At 46.7% G+C, this 24,649-nt stretch overlaps 1 protein-coding gene and 1 long non-coding RNA gene across 6 annotated transcripts in view; one reads left to right on the top strand and one right to left on the bottom strand.

Moving 5' to 3' along the window:
- LOC128333605 (uncharacterized) overlaps window positions 1–24,649 on the bottom strand; it is a 174,354-nt gene that overhangs the window by 87,378 nt on the left and 62,327 nt on the right. The window contains exons 3-4 of one of the 2 annotated variants that reach the window (XR_008310984.1): window positions 19,741–19,871; window positions 10,132–10,270 (exon numbers count right to left, since the gene is read on the bottom strand). This is a non-coding gene — a long non-coding RNA (uncharacterized LOC128333605). Of the gene's footprint in view, window positions 1–10,131; window positions 10,271–19,740; window positions 19,872–24,649 lie in introns of those variants that run through there. The other variant, XR_008310985.1, reaches the window with a different exon arrangement.
- Window positions 1–24,649, top strand: part of KIRREL3 (kirre like nephrin family adhesion molecule 3) — a 780,338-nt gene that overhangs the window by 703,975 nt on the left and 51,714 nt on the right. For 2 of the 4 annotated variants that reach the window (XM_053269217.1, XM_053269219.1), the window contains 3 exons: window positions 7,346–7,446; window positions 10,085–10,283; window positions 13,702–13,737. In XM_053269217.1, the coding sequence (XP_053125192.1) occupies window positions 7,346–7,446; window positions 10,085–10,283; window positions 13,702–13,737 (336 nt within the window). The remainder of the gene's footprint in view (window positions 1–7,345; window positions 7,447–10,084; window positions 10,284–13,701; window positions 13,738–24,649) is intronic. The other 2 variants (XM_053269220.1, XM_053269218.1) reach the window with 1 other exon arrangement.

Below are 24,649 nucleotides of genomic sequence, written 5' to 3'. Positions count from 1 at the left end.
ATCAAGATGTTTACAGACTGACTACTCTATAATCTGTTCTGGTATCTTTCCTGAGGACAGACTTAATAGTCTGAAAGTACTTAATTCCAAGTTGTCAACCCCATCCATTAGGATCAAACATTTGCTCATGATATTATGAAGCAACCTTATACTGAATCGGGCCATTGGTCCATCTCTCCAGGGTCCTTCCTATCACTTGAGACCTGATTCTTGTCACAGAAGGGATTGAACCGAGGACCTTCTGCGTGCAAAGCATGTGTTCTGCCACTGAGCTATGGCACCTCCAAAATAAGGGCAGGGGCAATATATTCCAAGCTGTCAACACCATCCATTAGGGCTAAATTGTATTTATAGGAGAGAAGCTGTGTGTAGGAAATTCTCTTCCAGCATTGGGGGGGGGGGAGGATAAAATAAATCATGGCATCTTATGAAAAAAAAACCTTTTCTATTCCGGCTTCCACTGGTCCTGATAAGAAAAGAAAGAAAAGCAAGCTAGGTGCCTGCTGATTCTGCAGGGGCGATCTTATCGGGCACCAGGCCCTCGCCAATATAATAATAAGGATAAATGACCAATTGCCTGGAACGGAAGATACAGCACAAACCAATTTGCAGCAGGTAATCTTGTCAAGCAGACCCTCTATCTGGAATCCTCCTTTTCCTGTTTTTATCCTGTACGCCAGACAATGGTGTTAACAAAAGCAACTGTGATTGCACCACAGACTAAACCAGGTTAGGGGCTTGGGAGCTGCCTTACTAGCACAAAGGCAAGAATCCAACTATCAGGGAAGTTGTCAAGTTATCTACAAAAGTCCTAGACATTACAAGCTATCACCAATGCCATCTCCAGCAGATGGAGGCTGACAGTTCTTGAGCTCACCATGTGCTGGGGTCTGTGATCGTAATAAAGGAATTGAACTGCATTGATCTCACCAAGGAAAAGATGATACAGTGCCTGTATTCCTAGGAGCTGCCTTCCTGCTACAGTCTCATTACTTGGCCCTTCACCCCAGGTGTGCCAGGGACCCCTTTTGCCTGTTCAATGTATATATAAGCTAATGCAATCTTGGGCTGCCTTGACAGAGGCACAGTGTCCAGATCACAACAAGTCCTCTTCAGACATTATGTTGTATGTGTGTACACAGGAGCATAGGGAAGCTGCTGCCGGCCCCGGTTCAGTTCGCCAGCGGTGGGCACCCCCTGCATCTGATGTCAAATGCAGGGGGCGTGGCATGCTCGCAAATCGAGCCACGCCCCTTGTTTCCAAGCCTATTCCGCCCAGCACCACATTTGCAATGAGGCCAGGAGTGGCTCTCCCTGCTTTAAAAGGCAGGGAGCTGCATTTCCGGCTAGGCTGCTTGGCTGGGAACGTGGCTCCCTGCCTTTTAAAGCAGGGAGAGCCTCTCCCGGCCTTGCTGCAAATGCAGCGCTGGGCGGAATATGCTTGAAAACAAGGGGCACGGCTTCATTTGTGAGCACGCCACGCCCCCTGCGTCTGATGTCAGAGGCAGGGGGCGTGGCTGGAGTGTGAGCCAAGGCCCTTGAGTGCAGCGGCGTGGGTTCTTTGAACCCATTTGGGCAGTGGTGGCTCCACCCTTGTGTATACAGCTGATGTTGAAGCAGAGTTGGCAGCTGTTGGAGAACAAGTTAACTGAACACCTTGCTTCATAACATTCACCAATGAAGCCCATGGCATCCCTTTTTGTCTGAATGTCCAGATCCCAGCATCCTCTTTTTGAGTAAGGAAGTTCTATTTTCAATAAGAGTGGCAGGAATCTTCAGAGGTTCCCACATCCCCAATCTTTACAGCACTTTACACTGGACTCTGGCTAACATTTTCCTTGTGTTATTATGAATAACAGTCTTTATAATTCTAGCCAGTTTCCTGTGATTTGTTGTGGGAGCTGGAAACAGAATATCTAGAAGAAAACTTTAACTAGACATACGAGCCTCAAATGCTTGTTGTGGTGTGTACAAAACAGAGGCACATGGATAGCTCACAAGATAATTACCACGGATTAGACTTTATGAGGTGGTTGTGTACCAATGTTACAGGATAAGTGTGGCCATTGGAATCCCCCAGTAACTGAAGTTGCCTTGACAACCTGATCAGCCAGTGTGGTGTAGTGGTTAGAGTGCTGGACTAGGACCAGGGAGACCTGAGTTTAAATCCCCATTCAGCCATTATACTAGCTGGGTGACTCTGGGCCAATCACTTCTCTCTCAGCTTAACCTACTTCACAGGGTTGTTGTTGTGAGGAGAAACCTAAGTATGTAGTACACCGCTCTGGGCTCCTTGGAGGAAGAGCAGGATATAAAATGTAAAATTAAAATTAAATGTAAATTAAATCTCAAAATGGCAGGTAGGTTGAGTTCCTTTCCCATGAAAAGGAAACTTGCAGCCATCCAGACACACACTTGTCATGTGACTAGTTAATACACACGGCACAAAACAGGGCCAGCGATGACCTCACTGATCTGTGGCTTACTCTGTTCGTATAAAAGTAATGGAACAAGCCAAAGGTCCTCCTCAAGAGGCCAGCAACCAGTTCAGAAGAAAGGATCCGATTCACTCAAGTATCCGCCGCACACTGGGAAGTTGTCGTCCTTCCTTCAGGAAGGCCTGAAGTCAGAAATATACCTTTCTTTTTGTCTGAGCCTCTGGGGCTGCACAAATAAATTGGCACCGAAGCTCTAAAAATAACTGCAACGGATAGTGCCACCATTTATATCCATAGCAACACCGTCTAAAGACTTTAGCTGCCTGTAGACTGTCTAACACTCAGCACCAAATGCCAAGCAGGGAGATTGGCAGCTTTTGCTAGCCCCCACTGCCTGCTGAGGAATCACAGTCCGCTTCCAAAATGTCTGTGTTACCTCTCACATTTCTGGGCCTGTTCATTTTCTCAAGAGGCATTTTTTAGTCATAGCCTGTGATCACAGCAAAACGCGTCAGATACACAACTCCTAGAGTGATATAATCTTCTCAAAGCCATTTGTTTTTATTCTTTTTGAAATCTACTTTCTTTGTGGGGTAAGTGGGGAGGAAAGGAGTTGATTCTTTCTTGTTAATGATGAAGCTGCTGATTGCCATGGTCTAAGCAGCTACCGTCATTTGGAATGGTGAACACCACCCACCGCAGGCAACAATGTTTTTACATGCTCACCTTGTGAAAGAGAAGCGAGCTGAGAGCTTCTGATCTTGCTAGAGGTTCTCTCTCTTAACCCATTTCATAGCATGTTGGAATTAGAAGAGACCTCAGATGTCTTGTAATTCAATCCCGTGTAGTGTACGAACGAAACTGCTATAGCATACCTGACAAATGGCCATCCAGTCTTTGCCATCTTTGTTGCCTCCTCTGAATCCACCCCAGTTTATCAGTGTCCTTCTTAAAACACAGCCCAGAATTGGACACAGCAGTTCTTAGAAGGGGTTATCATGGAGGAGGCTGCTCTCTCTGCCTGGTCAGGCTACAGACAGTCCTTCCCAATTCATGGCCTGAATCCAGATTGAGCAAAGATGTGAGGCTTTATTGAGGTGAAAAATTAGGGAGGGGAGAACAGGTTAGGAATACAATTCTGGGTGGCACTCTTTGGGAGGAATGATCTCTTGCTGGTTTTGGAAGGGAATCTGGGCTTGAGGTTGAGCCCTTTGCTTCTATTGCCAGCATTCGGTCCTAGATGCCATGAAAAAAGATCACCTCTGGGTACATGCAGAGTGCTTTTTCCATCCCATTGTATAAAACACAGCTGCCCTCCTGAGATTAGGGAGCAGGGCTTGAGCCCCACCTTTTCTTTTCAATTAAGCACCTAGGTTGTGCCGCCCAGGCATACAGCCTTCCCTTCCCGTTCGATTCCTGCTCAGTGGCTAACACTCCCTGTTGCGAAGGAAGCACGACTCCAGCCTTTCCTTCAGTAAATCCTCATTGGATCTGCAGGCGTGGCAACCCACCTTCCTTCAAATCAGGCACCGGTTGCAGGCACTCGATGCTAGGCTATGGGCCAGCTCCGTTTCCCACTCGGCTGAGCACAGAGTCATTGTGGAGCCTTTAGGCCCCTTTGCTCCGTTCCTCCCGCCAGCCAGCCAGCCATCATGAATATGACACACCCGCCATGTGGGTTGGCAGTGCATTGTTTTCCTCCTTGCTCACAGCCGCTCATAGAAATGCAAATCTATTTTAATGAAGGGGGCTAATAAACAGCAATTATGTTTCCAGCTATTTTGCTGTTCCCTTGAAACAATTCCCTTCCTGGCTCATGCCTCATTCCTTCAGCGGCAGCTCTTGGTCTAGGATGCATGAGCCAGGAGCGGCTAAGCTGCCAGTGCATACGGCTGAGGTTTCGTGCTGAAAGGGAAATGTGTATGCCGCATGCATACTTTCTGCAGCCAAGGCTGCTTAGGAAAGCGGATTACTCTCTGAGAGTGCTCAGGCCCCACGTATGGTTCTCTTCTCATCGACATTCATGGCCTCAGAATCTGCCTGGTCCTAACCTATGGGGAAGCGGCTGTAGCACAGAGGTAGAGCCATATGCATTGCATACCAAAGGGTGAGAGCTGGTCTTGTGGTAGCAAGCATAACTTGTCCCCTTAGCTAAGCAGGGTCTGCCTTGGTTGCATATGAATGGGAGACTTGATGTGTGAGCATTGAAAGATATTCCCCTCAGGGGATGGAGCCGCTCTGGGAAGAGCAGAAGGTTTCAAGTTCCTTCCCTGGCTTCTCCAAGATAGGGCTGAGAGGGATTCCTGCCTGCAACCTTGGAGAAGCCGCTGCCAGTCTGTGAAGACGATACTGAGCTAGATAGACCAATGGTCTGACTCAGTATATTAGGAAGAGAGTGGTCTTGTGGTAGCAAGATTGACTTGTCCCCTTAAGCCAAGCAGGATCCACCCTGGTTGCATGCGAAAGGGAGACTAGAAGTGTGAGCGCTGTAAGATATTCCCCTTAGGGGACAGAGCCGCTCTGGGAAGAGCATCTAGGCTCCAAGTTCCTTCCCTGGCAGCATCTCCAAGAGAGGGCTGAGAGAGATTCCTGCCTGCAACCTTGGAGAAGCCGCTGCCAGCCTGTGTAGACAATACTGAGCGAGATGGACCAATGGTCTGACTCAGTATATGGCAGCTTCCTATGTTCCTGTGTTCAAAGGTCCCAGGTTCAGCCCCTGGCATCTCCAGGTAGGGCTGGGAAAGGATCCCCATCTTCATACTTCACAAGTGGCAGTAGTGGACAGCAGGAATCATAGGCATGCAGAGTTTTCACTGGAGCAGGAACACACCTGTTCCTGTCAGTCTATAAGAATGCAAGAGAAAACTCTGCTGGATCAGGCCAAAGGCCCATCCAGTCCAGCATTCTGCTGTACCCTGGGAAGCCCTTGAGAGGGGGAAAGAAGGCCATGCCCCCTCCTGTTGGTGTTCCTTAGCACCTGGCATTCAGGGGCATGCCCCCAAGGATCCTGATGGAAACTATCAATCTATCTAATCTAATCTGTCTATCACATTAATATACCACCTACAGCAGTAGGCTCAAGGTGGGTCGCTGTTAGAAAAAGTCACACAAAAATGTCATCTCTGTGAGAACCACATGGCAGTTTCCATCCTCATCACAAGGCATGAACTTCTTGTTGGGTTCTTGCACTCTGAAGGTATAGGTATACTGGGAAAAGGAGGATGTTTCATAAACATTGCTTTAGAGAAACCACGGTCATAGGAACCTAGGAAGCTGCCGTATACTGAGTCAGACCATTGGTCTATCTAGCTCAGTATTGTGCTCACAGACTGGCAGCGGCTTCTCCAGGGTTGCAGAAAGGAATCTCCCTCAGCCCTATCTTGGAGATGCTGCCAGGGAAGGAACTTGGAACCTAGATGCTCTTCCCAGAGCAGCTCCATCCCCTAAGGGGAATATCTTACAGTGCTCACACTCCTAGTCTCCCATTCAAACGCAACCAGGGCAGACCCTGCTTAGCTAAGGGGACAAGTCATGCTTGCTACCACAAGACCAGCTCTCCACTCCATGTCATCATGGCTTTCTAGAGATGTTTGTGGAAGTGCTATAAGAGCATTCACACTTAGAAACAAGGGAAGCTGCCTAATGTAGAGTCAAGACATTGGTCCCTCTAGCTCAGTATTGTAGCTCTCTAAGGTTCCAGGCAGGGGTCTCTCCCAGCCCTACCTGGCGATGCTGCCAGGGACTGAACCTGGGACCTTCCGCATGCAAAGCAGATGCTCTGCCACTGAGCTACGGTCGCCATCACTTTGCAAAGAGTGATGTGGTGAGTATTCCTTGTTAAGGGCAGTCAGAGGCATTGGATCTGAGACTTTCTGTGGTCACTCTCTGGTTCCCTTCCTAGGATGGCAAACTCCGGTAGGGAAGATAACTGGGAAACAGCTTAGGGTAACAAAGCGACGGAAACAGCAGCTGTATTGCATGGCATTTCATAAAAAGGGAAGGTGACGCTGCAGAGAAGCCACATCAAAATCAAGCCGCTTGTGTTAGGGAATACTGGCATAGCCCGAGTGGCACGGAGTGGATGAAAGGTGAAAGACGCCTTGTGCTGGAGTGCCCTCTGCTGGCTACCTACAAATCTCCGGCAACACCAGCCAATATGGGACTTTGAGCCATTTTATAAGAAGGGGGGATTCTTATTTTACCTTTATTTTATTTTTATGTTTTATATCCCGCTCTTCCTCCAAGAAGCCCCAGAGCGGCATACTACATACTTGAGTTTCTTTCTCCTCACAACAACCCTGTGAAGTAGGTTTAGGCTGAGAGAAAAGTGACTGGCCCAGAGTCACCCAGCAAGTATCATGGCTGAATGGGGATTTGAACTCAGGGCTCCCCGGTCCTAGTCCAGCACTCTAACCCCTACACAATGCTGGCTGGAGTCTTACAAGCCCAGACCAAGAGATTTTGGTGCTGCACATCCCCTGGCATGTCCCCAGGCAAAACCACCCCTGTCGCCATCTTACAGTTTGCTGACTTTCCGTGGGATCTGGAGTCTGACGCACGAGGCAGCCAGCTCAGCCTATCCCCGCGAAGGCCAGGCCTGGCTTCCTATCAGCTATTTTCTAATAAAAGGAGCAGAGCCTAAAGCAGGCAATCCTTCATGTACAGCCCCCCAGGACGCTTGTGTTACTCACCAGTGGAGCATAATAGGGCCCATGAGGTGGGCTTTAGAAAAGCTTCGTGACTCCAGTGTCTGCAGCAAAGAGTTGACTCATATAACACGGATCGCGTCAGGAAGGCATTGCACGCTGTTCTCTATCTGCACTGCACAGCATCTGTATGGGCTTGTATGGCAGTAAAAGGAAATACGGCACTATTTCACTCCCTTTTCCTCTCTCTTTCTTTCCCAGGGCCACCTATAATCTCCAGCACACAGACCCAGCATGCTCTTCATGGGGAAAAGGGCCAGATCAAATGCTTCATCCGCAGCACTCCTCCACCGGACCGGATTGTGAGTAGACGCCTTCCTTGCTTCTGGATGTCATGGCCAGCCCAAGTTGCTCTGATGCCTTAAGCACAGTGCCAGCTATCCCACCTTCCACTATGATTATTTATTATTTCTATTATTATTTAAAACTCTAAGACCCAAAGCTTTAAAACTATCAACTATAAAAGCCTGGCTAGATAGCTATGTTTCCAGGCCCTTCTTAAAAAACATTCAGAGAAGGAGAACATGAGGACCACTCATTTTCCAAACAAAAAACCATAACTGTGAAGGAATATCTGTGGCAAAACAGAAGCACCAGGAGCTAATCGTGAAGTGGGACAATAGCCACAAAACACCTGCTACTATCTCCCTTGTGCTCTACCAAATATACACCACATCTAGCAGGGCTGGCCCTCCCATGCAGCTGGGAGAAACAACTAACTTCAGGTGGTGGATCTGAGAGAGCAGCGAGTCTATAGCTAGCCTCACCGACCCGCTCACGTCTGCTGCTGTTGACAGGACCACTGGCACCACTCTAGCCAGCCCACCTCTATGGGCAGAAATCCCTCTAGTTCTCCCTACCTGATTCTTCTTCTTCCTCCGAACCCAGTAACAAAGAGCTGAGGCAACATGGCAGAAAGGGGGATAAGTGCACATGTGTGGGAGGAATGGGTCCGAAGTATTTTGGAGAACACCTTTTTCTGCTGCCCATTAAGATAATCTGAGGAGCTCCGGTTGCAGCTGCCACTGGCTCCGTTGGTGGCGACTCAAAACCGGGCCTTTTCTAGAGTTGCCCCAGGACTCTGGAACACATTTCCTATTGAAATAAGTGGATTATTGCAGGGAACTGAAGGTATTAATGAATGAACTTAGATCTATCTCCTACCTCACCTTATGTCCACTATCAGATGACCTGACTCCCACCATCTGTCCACACTTTGGCACCTTATTATTTTTATGCTTTGCTTATCCATAAGACAAATGCAAGCAAAACATGTTCTCACTGTCAGGGTGGATTCATCCAGAGCCAAGGTGCTAAACAACGTGGTAGGGCCACCAAGGGATGACCTTTTTTTGGCACAATGGTCAGTAGTTTGAGTGCTCTAATACAGGGATTCTCAATGTTGGGTCCCCAGATGTTGTTGGACTTCAACTCCCATAATCCCCAGCCCCACTGGCCTTTGGTTGGGGATTATGGGAGTTGAAGTCCAATAGCATCTGGGGACCCAACGTTGAGAATCCCTGCTCTAATAGATCCTATCCATGTGGAAAGATGTCTCATCATCTTGTAGTTCAAGCCAGATGTCACAAGTTTTGCAGCACATGGCAAGGTGTGATCTTGCCTTGCATCAGTGGAAATCCCCCTTAGAAAGGACACAGGGCAGACTAAATTAAGATGACTAATTGCAGAAACTCAAATATTCCTTGACTTCAAGTATGACATGGCTGTGCATCTAACACAGACACTTGACACCCACTGGTAGACCTCTTGGGCCCTGAAGCATGTGTGTTCAATAGCACCTAGAGACTCTGAACCCTTAGAAGAGGACTGCACAACTTGGACCCTCCAACTGGTTTTGGACTACAACTCCCATCATCCCTAGCAGCCAGCAATCAGGTATGATGGGAGTTGTAGTTCAACATCTGCAAGAGGGCCAAAGTTGTGCAGACCTGCCTTAGAACTAGCTCTCACATTCAGAGCCAGTGTGGTATAGTGGCTAGGAGATGAACCAGAGACAGCCCGGGTCCAAATTCTTCTGATCTGATGGGGTGCTCTTGGGCCAAGCACCCTCTTGCAGCGCTGTTGTAAGGATAAAATGGGATTGGGGGGTGGGATTGTATACTGCCCTGAGGCTGATAATCATAATTGTGACTGTACCCAGCTGATTAGTTGCATGTGTTTTAGTTGAAAAGATATTAACACGACACATATTTGCATATGAACAAAACAAAACCAAGCATACTTGGTTTTTTAGTGCCACACACATGCACCATGGCAGAGGCATTCACACACACACACACACACACACACACAACCATTGACTGATTAACTAGGGAACCTTTTTTTTTGGTCAAAGTGTATTTGTTTCCAACATTTATGTCCCACCTTTCAAACATTCCAAGCACAGCTTACAATAAACAAACATATAGTACTAAAAACAATTCAAAAATATAACAAACAGAGCCTTAAAGACACACACAATTAACAACAACAAATCACAGTATAGAGTTATAATTACAACATGGTGTTAAAACCCCTCAGGGATAAAAAGCTTTCAGCTCCTACTTAAAGGCGTGAGCATTAATCTAAGGAATTCATCAATGAAAACACTGCAGACCTAAAAATAATAATGTCTTACACCAGGATTTCCCCAAAAAGATGGCCTCGGGACAACCGCTTTTGAGCCTTGATGTCAGCCTTGGCATCAGCCCTGGCTTTCATGGCCTTGGAAGTCTGCTCTGGCTAATGCTAAACCCCACACTTGCTATTGTTAGGTTATATTTTAAAATCATGCAGAGAGCACAGTGGGACCCCCCTCCCCTCCCCATGTCACTTAGGTGTCTTTCCATATGGTGTTGTTGGTAAGTAAAGAATGAACATTTGATGAACAATTCTAGAGATAAAACAAACAAGGCTAATCCCAGCTTGCTTGCTGTGCAGGCCTGGTCTTGGAAGGAGAACGTCCTGGAGTCAGGTACCTCGGGGCGATACACAGTGGAAACCGTCAGCACGGACGAAGGTGTGATCTCCACATTAACCATCAGCAATATCGTACGGGCCGACTTCCAGACCATCTACAACTGCACCGCCTGGAACAGCTTTGGCTCAGACACTGAGATCATACGACTGAAAGAACAAGGTGGGAATGGCTGTGGTGATGTTTCAGAACCAAAAAAGGGTCATGCTAGATTTGGGGAGCTTACTGCTTCTGGAGAAGGAAGGCAGTTGTGTGGTATGTGTATAAAAGGGAAAGTAGATGTGTAGAAGGTGGTGGATGCTGGACCAGTATATGTGGGGCTTTGGCCATTGAAGAGCAGTGTGAGGAGGACGCATGACTATTCTTATATGTCTGTTGGTCGGTTATGGCCCTTAGAAAAAATGACCAAGAATATTGGGAAGGGTGGAAAGCCCCACTTATACTGGTCAGGAAGTAAGACACCCTGGCAAAGAGAAACAAAATGAAAACCCTTCCGTGTCAACCTACACCTCTGTTATGAAAATATAAGTGGTATTATTAGGTTACTTCATCAATTCAAGCCTTTTCCTCCTTCCAGAAAAAGGTTCAGAACTTTGAAAATTAACCAGGATCAGATTAATTTAGCACTTCTTGCTGCACAGGATAAATTCTGGAGTCCATAGTACCTTCACTACCCTTCCTTTGACTCAAGAGAGACAGTCTGAGTTATGGAGTGCTAAGTTTGTGGCCCCTGGTGGACACACCTTGGCTTGCTACCAATTGGCAACAAGGCAACCAATCAAAACTAGCTGTTTTCGAGGGGCAGAGCTGTGGGTGAAGGAAGTGGAGAACATCTGTTATCTTTCCTTCATCCATCGCCATTTGGCTAGGAAGAAGTTATCCCCCTTTCTGTTTCCATCCCCTCTCACGAACTATGGCACCATGGAGAGATAGATAACAGGTTTCCCCTGCAGCTTTAAAATGGTATTTTGGCTGGGCGTAACTATACGTTTAAACCTATCCCACTGAACCTGCCACCTCCTGCCACAGAACACACATCAATTCATCTGTCGTTCGATGCATTACATAATTTATGCATAACTCCAGTCCAGAGTTGCCGTGTAACCTGCACGAATTGAATGGGAGACTATGCTTCAGGGATGTAGCCCCAGAAAAGGTTCCTAAGCGGGAGGAGCTATTTCAGCAGTAGCTATTTGGGGATATAGTCAGTGCTTTCCATGCAATGCCAAAAGAACTAGACTATCACCTCCAGGACTGTTCCAAGCCTCCATCATTGCATCCCATTGCTTTGTGCCGTCATAAGCAGCTAACAGAATGGGATGTCACTCTTTAACATGATGACCCAGTCAGCATAGCTACTCAAAGCTTCAAGCCAAATCTCTCATAGAAATGTTTTAGTTACCATTGCATAGCTTCTATATATAGGACGTATAATTAGCAGTCTCGTATCCTCTATATGAGACACCGAACCTGCCTCAAATCAATCAATAAAAATAGAAGGGGTTAGCTGGATTTCAGAATTTCTTTGGGGTTTTTTTAATTAGGGTTCAGCTAAATGTTCTGTTTACCGTTTGGCTTGGAAAATGGAGATCTGGGAGACAACCCATCAAAAATTTACATTTATCCTCCATTTTTGGGACTGTTTGTAGTCACTTTCCCCCACCAACCTTTGCTTCTGCTGCTTCCGTGGCCATTTTTCTTCTCTGTTTCATTCCTCCTCAAGTGATCCCAGCCAATCAGGGATCATGCACAAGATACAATAGCATCATGATGTTATGTAGCCAATTAGATGTGGTTATTTGTCTGATGTCACTAAGGCCAAATGGATCCTATTTAGAAGTCAGGCCAGTGCTTTCTATAAGGGTCAGATGGGTGATCAGAATTCTCAGAACTTCTGCCAAAATCACAAAAAGAGGTGAAAACTAACTTTTATCTTTTTTGTTGTTTTGCAAAACACACACCACTTTGGGCTCAGCCCTAGTCATAATTTTAACTTGCTCTTCTATAGGGAGCATTGTGGCTGGGCGGTTCCCCTGGGAAAGGGTGGAATTGCTTCTGGAGAGCCTCCAGTTCCATTCTTTTCTATTAAATGCTAGGGCAGGCAGGTGGATTGTTCTCATTAAGCCCTGATTTATAGACGAGGCTGCCATCCAGATTAAATTGGAACTAAATGAACTCCTTAAAATTAGCCTTGGGTTCTGTCCAGTGCAAACAGGCTTGGTGGTTCGTTTTCCAATCTCCTGCCTACGCATGGAAATGTCGCTGGGTCTCAGCAGATGTTTCCATGGTGCTGAGGTAGTGAATCTCAGCAAACCTGTCCGCAAGGGGTACTCAGCTGATCACAATGCAGAAAAGTGCAATTAAAGACCACTTGAGTTGAGCCAATGTTCAGGGCAATTCATAAAGAAACAGGTGAGTGCTCAACAGTGGAATGGCTTCCTAGCTTGTAGACAGCTCTGCAGGAAAAGAGAATTTTGTTCTTTGCATAAAAGGCTGCAAGTGCCACCACACCAAATAATATCAGGTTGACTTACAGTAGATGAGCCTATAGAAATGCAAGCAGGGGTCCTGGCAATTGTCTTGCTAGCAGCCAATTCAATCCTACAGACAAAACATGGGGTACAGACCTCTGAAGGCTGCACCTCTTCAGACTGCAGATATGGCATTGCATGTTGAATGCTGCCTTACACTTAAAGAAGAGCCCTGCATGTAGGAAGTTAACACATCAGGGGAAAGGCCTGCCTAAAACTCTTCCCCAACATGCTAACATTCCATGCATTAGGAGTTTTGTTTTGCCACGAGGGAGCATTTAAACATGGGGCTATAGCTCAATGGTAGAGCATCTGCTTTGCATACAGAAGGTCCCAGGTTCAATCTCCGGGTTGGGCTGAGAGAGAGTCCTTCCTGTAATGTTGGAGACCTGCTGCCAGTCCGTTTAGACCAGAGGTTCCCAACCTGTGGTACTCCAGATGTTGCTGAACTACAACTCTCGTCATCCCCAGCTACAATTTATGGTGGGGGGCTGATGTAGTTTAGCAACATTTGGAAGACCACAGGTTGGGAACCCTTGGTTTAGACACTACTGAGTAAGATAAACCAATGGTATTTCTCAATATAATAAGGCAGCTTTCTATGTTTCTAAACATGCAGTCCTGTGCCTAGGCTCTGAAGAGGTCCAGTCCTTGATGGTGGGGGTCTGCCACATGCTTTACTGTCAGATTTTAATCAGCTCACATACTTTGCCAGCAGTACTGATGTCCCATCAGTTGTGCAGTTCAAAGCTTCCCTTTCTCATTGGCTAACCAGTGTCCATATTTGAATCCCTATTGGCTGGCATCATTCTGAAGGGTCTTGCGTGAGCAATAATGGCTACATTCCCAGTGAAAATCCTATAGCTCACAACAAGCACATACGTGGCTCCAGCAACTGTCCTTGGAGCTGGTGGTTGGGAACTCTCTCCTACATCGCTGCTTTGAAAAAAAGGAAAGTGGCAAAAAAAAAATTGAAATAAGAAATAACTGACTGACATGCACAGTTGGGCTTTGGCAAGGCTGTAGACACTTGCTTTATTTTCAAACAGGTACGGAAATGAAATCAGGAGCTGGTATGGAAGCAGGTATGGAATCATAAGTGAAGGTGACTATATGAATTGCCCCTCAGCTATGTCTTATGATCCCACCCAAAAAATTAAGAAGCATCCTTCTAGGTTAGACCTTCCTTGAAAAGGAAAGATTGTGGGAGGCAAAGGGGCATCTTAGAAAGGAAGCATATGCTGATTGGAAGCCTCATAATGATATCTAGAATCCAGGAATTTAAATCACTGGCTTCTGGTCCTTTCCCTCTCCCTAGCTCAGCTGTTCTTGTTTAAAATGGGGAAACAACAATGATAAAAATTTGCACTCTTTCTGCTTTGCTGTAAAATTGCTAAGCAACATCCATAGACCAAAACTGGGAAATCCCTGCATATCTAGTTAGTCATCCAGGTGCCTAGGAATCAGATGTCCATGTTCAGCTCTTAAAAATCTGATGCGGGCTTTTACACAAATTGATGCTGGTACCTTAGAATTGCATTCCAAGGAGCATGAAGCAAGCCTTAGTGAAATTAACTTTCAGGCTGTATATCCTGCAAATTAGCAGTGTGGATCTCTAAAAGAGACACAAATTATTGTGGCCTTGGGAAGGTTGTGGGGCTCCATTCCCCTTAGAAGCAGCTCTTGTTGGCTGCCTTGCCCATCTGTCCAGCCTAGAGTGCCTTCCACAAGGCTTTGGCTGGACTTCACAGGAAAATGAAGGCGCTGGTCTCACGCAGTCAGTTACAGTGCACAGCTCAGTGCAAACTAAGTTTACCATTTTCCTAGAATATAGGCAGACGCAACCATACCTCCATCTCGCTGCCCCTGCGTCTCACTCTGGGCATTGTCTCCACACAAGCTGTCTTCCTCTGCGACACCCATTTCCATTGTGTCTCTCACCTAGGACTCAGCCCTTACCATCAACATCTTTTCACTTGCCTCTGGATCTCTCTGTGTGTCCCTCTGATGCTCTGAGCTAGCAATAGGTCTCCAAGCTACCCATTCCCTACTCAGCATGCATCCCTGTAAGGATGTACAACAAGTATATTTATTATTTATATGGGGGAAGGGACTGCGAGAACCATAAAAGCCTCTTTCTTGCAGAGAAAAGCTGCCATTTTGAGACAGAGCCTATTCGCAACTTTGGTGGCACACTGAGAAAAAGCAGGCTCGGCGTGCATTGGTGAGATGGATCGGGAGGAGAGGAAAAACTGCCACCCTTACTTCTGCTTTTATGAGATAAAAAGATGTGATTGCAGATCCGAGGCTACTCCTCAGGGTGCTGGAGACTTCCATGTAGCCCTGGAACAAAGATGGCTCCTCTCATGTCAAGCAGGAAGGCCAGATCAGTCTAGAATTGTGTTCATCCATGACAATGGAAATAAAGAAAGATGCCTTCCTTCAGGGTGTCTCTGTTGTTCCTGGAGAGAAACACTCGGGTCTGGATAGACACCACTGCCCCTTATACACTAGAAGGAGGGTCTAGAGAGAGGCTTTGACTAGTGGGTAAGGAATGCTGGTGGCGATGTGGACACTCTGGAAGCAGACCGTCTGTGTACAGACCCTAGTACACCTGTGTCTAAGCGTCTGTGTATTATAGTCTAGTAGACAAATGCTGAGACTGAGTAGATCAGGGTCTGTATAGACACAGAGGCTCTAGGCACTAGTATAATAGACTAGCCGACCCACACAGAGCATCTGTGCGCTCTTTGGGACTGGCTGTTTCCCCTTCCCCCTCCTGCCCTACTCTCTCCTGCCCTCCCCCCCCCCGCCACTGAACATTTTTACCTCACAGGGCAGCCATTTTCGGCCTGACCTCACGTCCTTACCGGGTGGTGAACAGGGAAGTCCTGCCACCCGTTTCCCTCTTGCCCGGCCTCCAACTACCAAGTGCTGCCACCTGGCCGCTGCTGCCGGGCGACTGGGCGTGCCTCTGCGATTGGGCAACTGGGCGTGCCCCTGCCGCCTGGCCTCCGCGACCGGGCGCCCCACTGACCAATCCTTCTGGGTGCATCCCAGCCAATCAGGCACTCCCGCCACCCAGCCAATCAGCTGGGCACTGGGACACACATTCTAAGGCACACCCAGGAGAATTATATATGTATAGATTATAAGTGTCTGTATACTAGAGTTGTGCCTATGTACTTCATGGCTTCGTAGACACTTTCTGTGTGTTTATGTAGGCACTATTCTAAGTCTTTTTATATATACTATGTGACTATAAGTATACATACTGAGACAATTTACATACTTAGTAGATGTGGACACTTAGTCTATATAGACACTACACAGTCAGTCTCTCACTCGCTCTCACTCTCTCTACATACACACACAAAATGCCTAAAGAAATCTCAACATTGTGTCTACATAGACACAAAGTATATAGACACAACTCTAGTATACGGACACTTAGAATCTAGTATTGTCAATGGGTAAATCTATCTATCTATCCATATATCACTTAGTGTCTCTCTCTGTAGACACTAAGTACAAGGGTCTCTCTATATGTATGTATATATAGTGTGTGTGTGTGTGTGTGTGAAGGTCTTAATGACCAAGTTGTACTGTTGGGGGTGTCTGGGTCAAGTTCAGGGTCTTAATGATGAAGTTCCTCTTCCTTCTCCTGCCAAGGTGATGCTGCTAGGTGCAGGGGGACCCACCAGCAACTCCTCTCCTGTGCTGGCTCCCTGGCAGCCCCAAGATGCCTAGTCTGGTCTGATGGGGTCCAGAGCTAGAACTGGGCTGCCACCCAGAATTGGGGGGGGTCTGCTTTTAGGGGTGAAAAAGAGTACAGATTTCTTTATTTTAAAAAAAATCCAAAGCAAACACACAAATGAAACAGCTCATCTGCCTGCCTTTGAGATTTATGTCCATTGCATGGTGGGTAGGTGTCATGCCTGCCACCTCAGAGTCTCAACTTGCTTTACTTTGCAGATCCAAACGCTCTAAACCAGTGATTCTCAAACTTGGGTCCTCAGGTGTTATTGGACTTCAACTCCCATAATCCCCAACCAAAGGCCACTGGGGCTGGGGATTATGGGAGTTGAAGTCCAATAACATCTGGGGACCCAAGTTTGAGAATCCCTGCTCTAAACAAACAAAACACTCACAGACAACTGAGAACCTGCAGCATTCCAGTGGGGTAAACAGAAGGATTTGGGATGGAGAGAGTGTCTTATACATACTGATGGGGGTCACTGTAGCCTCAAGTCATCTTGTTCCTCTCTGCCCTGCCACCCCACAGGCACCCCTTTCCTCCCCCGCATTTGAAAAGCCAGGAAGGGGCGGAAGGGGAGAAGGAGAATGGCAGCTCAGGGAGGAAGAGGAGCTGCTACCGCAGCAGTGAGAACAGGCGGCTGTGGGCTGGCCGCGTTCTTGGTCTGGGGAAGTGAAAAGGAGCTGGATCCAGCCACACAGAAGCAAAGCGTGCCTTGCCTGTCCAGCAGCAGCGGAGCTGCCACCTGTAGCAGGGCAACTTTCATCAGAAGCTCCCTCCCTCTTTCCCACCGCTCCCCAAGTCCCTCTCCCTCAGGGGTGGGTGCACCAAACATACCTCAAGATGCAAGCCCAATGCATCTAGCATTGGACTTGAGGAGAGGGTAGGGGGGGGCATTCGGTTTTCCCTGGTCTCCTCCTCCTCCTCCTCCAGCGCCACCGTCCCACAGCCCTTGCAAGCAGCACCCCTCGCGGAGCCACAAGACGACAGACAGACAGTGTCGAGGGAAGTTGCTCAGCCCCGGGAATTTGCTCAAGAGCTGGCCATGGCGTGCAGGCCCTCCCTCTGCTCCGCTTGGCTCTCTCAGATGATAGCTTCTCCTCTGAGCCTCTTTCCCTTTCCTCCCTTATCCCCCGCCCAGGCCCACTACAGCCACCTGCCGCAGCAGTGGTGACAGGCAACTGCGGGCTGGCCCCATCCTTGGTTTGGCACATTAACACAAAACACAGACATAGACAAAATGGACCGAGCAGGTACATTCTGTCCCCGCCACCAGGAGTAGGAATCTTGCCATGTAGATTGTGCAGTATCCATCTCCTAGTCACCCCCATCTGCAGTGTGGGCAGGTAGGGACAAGTGAGGGCCAAATGCCATACATTTGTACGGCAGAGGCCTGTTGAGACATACACAGCGTGGGGCATTTTAATAGGAACGGCGGCCGTCAAACTGCTGAAATAACTAATCATGCTGTCCTGCGCTGTGAGTGGAAAAGAGAATCGGTTTCCACGGCAAGAGAAAGCAGCTTTCAAACTCAATGTAGTGTTGTCAAACCAAGAAATTAGCCTGATGGCATTACAGAACTCTCACTCTTTTGGGCACCTTGCAGGCTGAAGAAATGGCAGGCCTCAGGGGCGTAGCAAGGTTGGGGTGGGCCCAGAGACAAGATTTTAAAATGTCCCCCCCCCATTGAAGCTCAGCTCATGAAGTAAAGAAATCTTAAATGAAGGATGAATACAACTGAAGGAAGCCCGGGTGGGTGCGCGGCGGGGGGAGTCAGTCATGTGACTTGCCTCTGCCCCCCCCAAGGCAGTGGGCCCCCAGACAACTGTCTCCCCTTGCCCTATTATAGTTACGCCCCTGGCAGGCCTGCTGCAATACCTTCCTTCCCAAGAGGGGATAAGCTGCAATAGGCCACCCCGTCGAGAAAATGCCTTTTTGCTGTTAAAAAAAATAATAAGCCCACAAAGAACGGATTGCATGCATTGACATTATAGCATTTCATATATTCAGATTGTCTTAACAAGTCCACATTCAACTGGCTCAGTTTACAATGCAAAGGATTTGGGTGGTGTGCGTGTGTTTGTGGGGGGGCCGGGGGGGGGAGAGATTCTCTGCCTCTGAGTGCCAGCTCTTCCAACTCCAGTTGGGCTCTGAAAATTCCAGCTGGGCTTATTCTGCCTATCCCCATGAGCAATAATGATAACTTCACACATAGAACTGAGCTGCAGATCCAGTAATTAGGGACAGGAAATTGCAAGACAGAACATAGCTTCTTCGATACTACTGGGGCTCTTTCTCTTGACCAAAATGGCAGACCCCAGCTAACTGAGCAAAGAGCCACCTTTCGAACTGCTGATTCCCTTGTATGTAGCAGAGGAAAAGCAACTGGCCCTATACATCCCCAGCACAGCATCCCTCCAGTGGCTGTTGCTGGTGTCTACGTTATGTTTCTTTTTAGACTGTGTGAGCCCTTGGGGGACAAGGAACCACTTTGTTTATTTTTCTATGTCATTTATCTTTCTGTTCTTTTGTTGAGAAGCGGTATATAAATATTTGTAGTCAAAGTAGCTGCTGCAGCAAAACCCCACCACCTCTCCATCAGTTTTTGTGTGGCTATGGGAAGCAATAGTGTTGCAGGAAGAGATGGCTGGTTCATAAAAGTTCCTCTATCATCTGAGTGAAAATGGAAGGGTATTGGTGTCTCCAAGCAAAGAGGCCTCTCTTGAACTTTTCTCCTATTACTACCAATATTTATATACCACCTTTCAACCAAACTGCTCAAAGCAGTTTAAAAAATAAATAATAAATAAATAAATAAAGATGGCCCCCTGTTCCCAAAGGGCTGACAACCTAAAAAGAAACGTATGGTATGCACTAGCAACAGGCACTGGGAAAATGCTGTGCTGGGGTTGGATAGGGCCAGTTGCTCTTCCTATGATAAACATAAGAAAAGCCTTACTTTAAAAGGTGCCTCTTTGCTCTGCCAACAGGGGTAAAGGCCCTTTAAAAGTAGCTGTACCTCACCCACTGATGAACAGTCTTCAGACCGTGCTCTCATCGCTTGTGGATTCGTCTTCTGTCTGTGGGTAGATATTTCTTCCACTAGCCTCCCCACTATCACCCCTTCACACATACTAGGAACAATTTCATTATTTGTTACTTGAGACAGTTGCGGGTGGTTAGAGGAACTGTAGATTGCAAGTCTTCAAACAGACAGTAATCCTATACACTCTGAGCACTGCTAAATTGGGATCAATGCCTGCCTCCACCTGCTGATTAGTTATATAGTCATTCAATACCAGGACATTACACTCAGAGTGCCATTGCTTACTTTTTGCAGCTGGTGATGCTCTTTTGACCTGGGTTCTGTTTCAAAGACGACATCCATTTCCAAATGTTTCCAAATATCATGGTCATGATATCGGCATCAGTTTGACTCTTCCTTTTAGACATCTCATCTCACTGCAAAAGAGCAATTGGTTTAGATAGCATGCCTTACTACCTACTGCGATTATTTATATATTGCTTATCCCAAAGCATGGTTCACTGAAGCCAATGTTTATATAGCCCTATTCAGACATTAGGCTGTGCAAGTGTACAGATGTCTGCACACTTGTACATGTTTCTGCACTTGCATTCATTTTAAAAGTGAACCTGGGTGCAGGTCCCTTAAATGTATGATATAGATTGGGAATGCACTGCTGTACCTACATGTTATGTGTTCCGCATAACTTGTATAACTGCACCAGTGTCCACTCATCATACAAGTGTTCAGCATCATGTGTGAATAGGGCTTTTGTCTCTTACATAAATCATACATGATATCAATTATACCAAAATCAGAAAACAAGCAAACAGTTATTCTAATCTCACACAATAATTTAAAAAATCAGTACTAAAATGTCTAAGGCAGGGTTTTTCAGTCTTGAGTCCAGAGATGATATTGGACTACAACTCCTATCATCCCCAGCAACAATGGCTAAACTGTAGACCCAAGTTTGCTGACTCTTTATCCCAGTCATGTCGCAGTCTCTAACCCTAACCATCCATATTGGGTGGCTTCAGCCCAAACTTGCACATTGCCTTTCAGAAAGAACAAAACATGCCCACAGATGCTGATTTGTTAAGGATTCAAAGGGAAGCAAGATTAATCAGTGCTGTCTGCTGCACATTAAACATATGATAAAGTAAAGTTGTGCCATCAAGTCAGTGTCAACTCCTGGTGACCAACAGCCCTGTGGTTTTCTCTGGTAGAATACAAGAGGGGTTTATCATTGCTTCCTCTCGTGCAGTATGAGATGATGCCTTTTAGCATCTTCCTATATCACTGCTGCCTTATATAGGTGTTTTGCATAGTCTGGGAAACATACCAGCGGGGATTCGAACTGGCAACCTCTTGCTCCCTAGGCAAGTTACTTCCCTGCTGTGCCATTATGATACCGTAGATTATTTTCTACACCTATATCACTACTCTATTGTACTATAACTTAAGCTATCAGACTGGTACAATTTACCATTTCTTTCTCTGCTCCCAAAGCCATAGGGGTTTTGTTCAGATGTAAACTCATCTGAACAATGGTTTGATGCTGTGTGAACCAGCTAGGAATGAGCCTCAGGTTCATGGGCTGCTTCCTCCTCCCTTCGCATGCTGTGATGCCTTCCCTCTCTCCTTGGTTTGCAGCAAATTAAAAGCCCTATTCAGACATTACATTGTACACACATACAGGTAACTGTACATGTTTTTCTGTGGACGACTGAACATGTGTGCATTTTTTAAAAGTTAACCTTCCATATAGGCCCTGTTAAATGCTGGGTACAGATGGGAAGTCAATTATTTTACATGGGTTGAACATAACTGTGCATGCATATAGATCTGTATGTGCATATTCTGGACACAGACTGTATGTATGCTGAACATAGGACACGAGCAGGGCTATAGTTTACAACCAAACCAGCAAACCTTGGTTTGCAGGGTAAGCACAAAACAGAGTTTGCCTGTTTGTGTGTAACATCTCATGTAGTTGTTCGGTGTTACATCTGAACTGAGCCATAGGTCGCATTCACACCTCATGCAGAATGGTTCTGCTCCCCACACCCAACATCCTGCTCTCCTGTCCAAATTTGGACAACAGGGAGAACGTCCTCTCTGCAGTCAGCATGACTGCAGAAAGGAAGGTGAACTGCTGTGCAGGCTTCCTTCTTGCTTCAAGGACAGCCCGCAAAACCAATCACAGAGAGAGATAGGAAGGAGCTTCCTCCTATCAGCCGGATACAACCTCCAGTGCTGCATTCAGACGCAAGGCTCTGTGGACCCTCGGTTTTGAGCAGTGAAATTCACTACAAACTGTGGGTTCAAACTGGAGTCTCTGGAGCCTCTTGGGTTGTGGAAGGGACAGCACTGGAGTTGCACGTGTTCGGACATACAGGTAAGGAAACCTCAGGCCCCTGCAACTCCGCTTCCCCATTAAGTGCAAATACGGCCATAGTGTTTCTGTTCAAGCTTTCTGGTGAGAGTCTCTGCCAGGAAAGTCCCTCCATTCAGCAACAAACTGCAAGCACTGCCATTCCGTTCACTTCTTTTCAGCAGACACCCAACTGTCCAGGGTTACCAAATTCTCAATTTGGAATCCTATTCCACAGACTGAAAACTACCAGCACATTTATATTCCAGAAATATGAAGTGAGCGAGAAAAATTTCTGCCTAGACTTCTCCCTGACACACTAATTTTCCTATATGCTGGGCATTCTTTTGTATGCTGGACCGTTCAGTCATGTGACCCACAATGTGGAAAGGTACAGTCTAGAGGAGCAGGTTATCTGCTGTTTGTGAGAACCAGCCAAAGATCTTTATTCATGCACTGAAGACACACAACCACTCTTCTCACACACTATGTCTGAAACGAGCCTACAGACACGGACACTTGTGTATAGTCTTTTAGATGTTCAAATGAACACCAAGAATGGAGCCTGTTCTCTCAGTATCCCTCTGCCCTTATATACATGTTTATTTCTCCACAGAATAACATCTGATTCATCTTTATTACAGTCTCTGGCCAGAAAAAGAACAAAGCCAACAAAGTGCAAAACAGCAGATAAACTAAGGAATATACTGTACATAATCACAGTAGTATAAGTACAATGTGGGTAAGAATGTTCATTAAATAACAAGAGAAATATCCTAACCAAGAGAAAACCCACTGGCATACATATATCCAGCCAATCATCAGAAAAAGGCTAATCTTGAGATAAACTGGGGGTCATATATATACAGCAGAAAGAATCACACAGTTATATACCCACAAAGGCCAACCAGAAAATCAAAATGGCGGTGGGTGAATTGATGGGGGGTGGGCTTGAATGAAACTACAAGCTCCATTCCCAGCTCTCCTCAGTTTAGCCACATCATGGTCCCCAGCGTAGCCTTCTAAAACAGTAGTTAAGAGGGGCAGTACAACATGAAAGGTCTGCTCTGGTCCTTCTGTTATTGGAGTAAAGGTAAAGTGTGCCGTCAAGTAGATTTTGACTCCTGGCACCCACAGAGCCCGGTGGTTTTCTTTTGGTAGAATACAGGAGGGGTTGACCATTGCCTCCTCCGACGCAGTATGAGATGATGCCATTCAGCATCTTCCTATATTGCTGCTGCCCTATATAGTGCCAGCGGAAATTCGAACCAGCAACCTTCTGCTTGTTAGTCAAGCATTTCCCCACTGCGCCACTTATTGGCGTACTGCTGTAAATTGGGACAAAGCCTGCTTCATATCTCAAGGATTCTGAGAAGGGACTTGACTACAGGTGGGTGGTGACAGCACAGTGAATGAACTGGGAAGGCCCATATTCCAGCTCTAGACATTTCAGATGCACCCACATCCTGAACCTTGATCAAAGGAGTCCTCCAGACTATGCCGTTTCCTACATGCACCAAGGATGGAGCACTGGTGCTTTGTAGAGTGCCCTATGCATTGTTCTCTCAATGTACCACCCTAAATTAGCCCTAAGAGGTGACACTTTCCATGCACGGTACCCATAAAGGTGGGCATCATATCAGAAGTTTCTTACACCCCGCCCCCCATGGATTAGCCTATATGCAAGCAACACTTTGCATGTCAGAGAGCTTTAGGAACATAAGATGCTGCCTTATACCGAATCAGACTATTTGTCCATCTAGCTCAGTATTGTCTACACCAGGACTGCACAACTTCGGTCCTTCAACTGCTGCCGAGGTGCAACTCCCATCATTCCTGATCATTAGCCACAGTGGCTGCTGGGAGTTGTAGTCCAACAATAGCAGGAGGGCTGGATTTGTGCAGCCCTGGTTTACACTGACTGGCAGCAGCTCTCCAAGGTTTCAGGCAGGAGTCTTTCTCAGCCCTACCCGGAGATGCTTGCAGGGATTGAAACTGGGACCTTCTGCATGCAAAGCAGATGCTCTACACTGAGCTACAGCCTCTGGTGACAACCATGCTTCGGCACTGCACACCTACAGATGAATGGGCTAGGAAACTTCTAAACATCATGCCCCTCATGAGGGGCTCCCACAGGCAAGGGTTTTTAGCAGTATTGCACTGCTAAATATGACTATCAATTCATAGCAGAGAGGAGCTGAACTTTCAACATGGTGTTGCTTGCATCCTCAATATGTCTATGAATTATACATTCCAGGTAGACTCCTACAATGGAGTGTACGTACACACACACACACACACACACACACACACACACACACACACTTCTTTTGAATGTATTATTTTGCTTCCGACATCCAGGTTTTTAAGCACCCTTGTGTGTGGTTTGGCAAGTAACAGGTAAGAGAGGGAAACCGAAGAAGGCAAAGACTAGCATTAGATGGCCTGAAGTCTCCAGAGAAGAGAGACTGATATAGTTAGGGAAGGAGGAATGCATATGCAGCACCAGAGAGGTGGACAATTCACTTTCCTAGACAAGTGCCGCCGCCACCACCCCGCTGCTGCCTACCCACTGTTGGACTCGTATTGCAACTTGAAGGAAAGACACTTTGTACATTCTCAGAAGTGCTATTCTCTCTATTTATTTATTTCTCATCTGTGTGCGGAATGCGTTTTGTTCTGGGTGGCAGTATCAAGGCAGTGTGTGTGCATGTACATTCAGAGTGGGACCTTCCTGATTCAGGCTGAGTGGGATCTAAAATAAAAAGAGCAGACGTCAAAAACCTTGTGTGTGCACGCACATGCGCATGCCTTAGAAAGAACATTGCTCAGAAGACC

This window comes from Hemicordylus capensis, chromosome 8, assembly GCF_027244095.1.
Source record: "Hemicordylus capensis ecotype Gifberg chromosome 8, rHemCap1.1.pri, whole genome shotgun sequence".
Taxonomy (NCBI): Eukaryota; Metazoa; Chordata; class Lepidosauria; order Squamata; family Cordylidae; genus Hemicordylus; species Hemicordylus capensis.
This window is presented reverse-complemented; position numbering and strand designations above follow the sequence as displayed.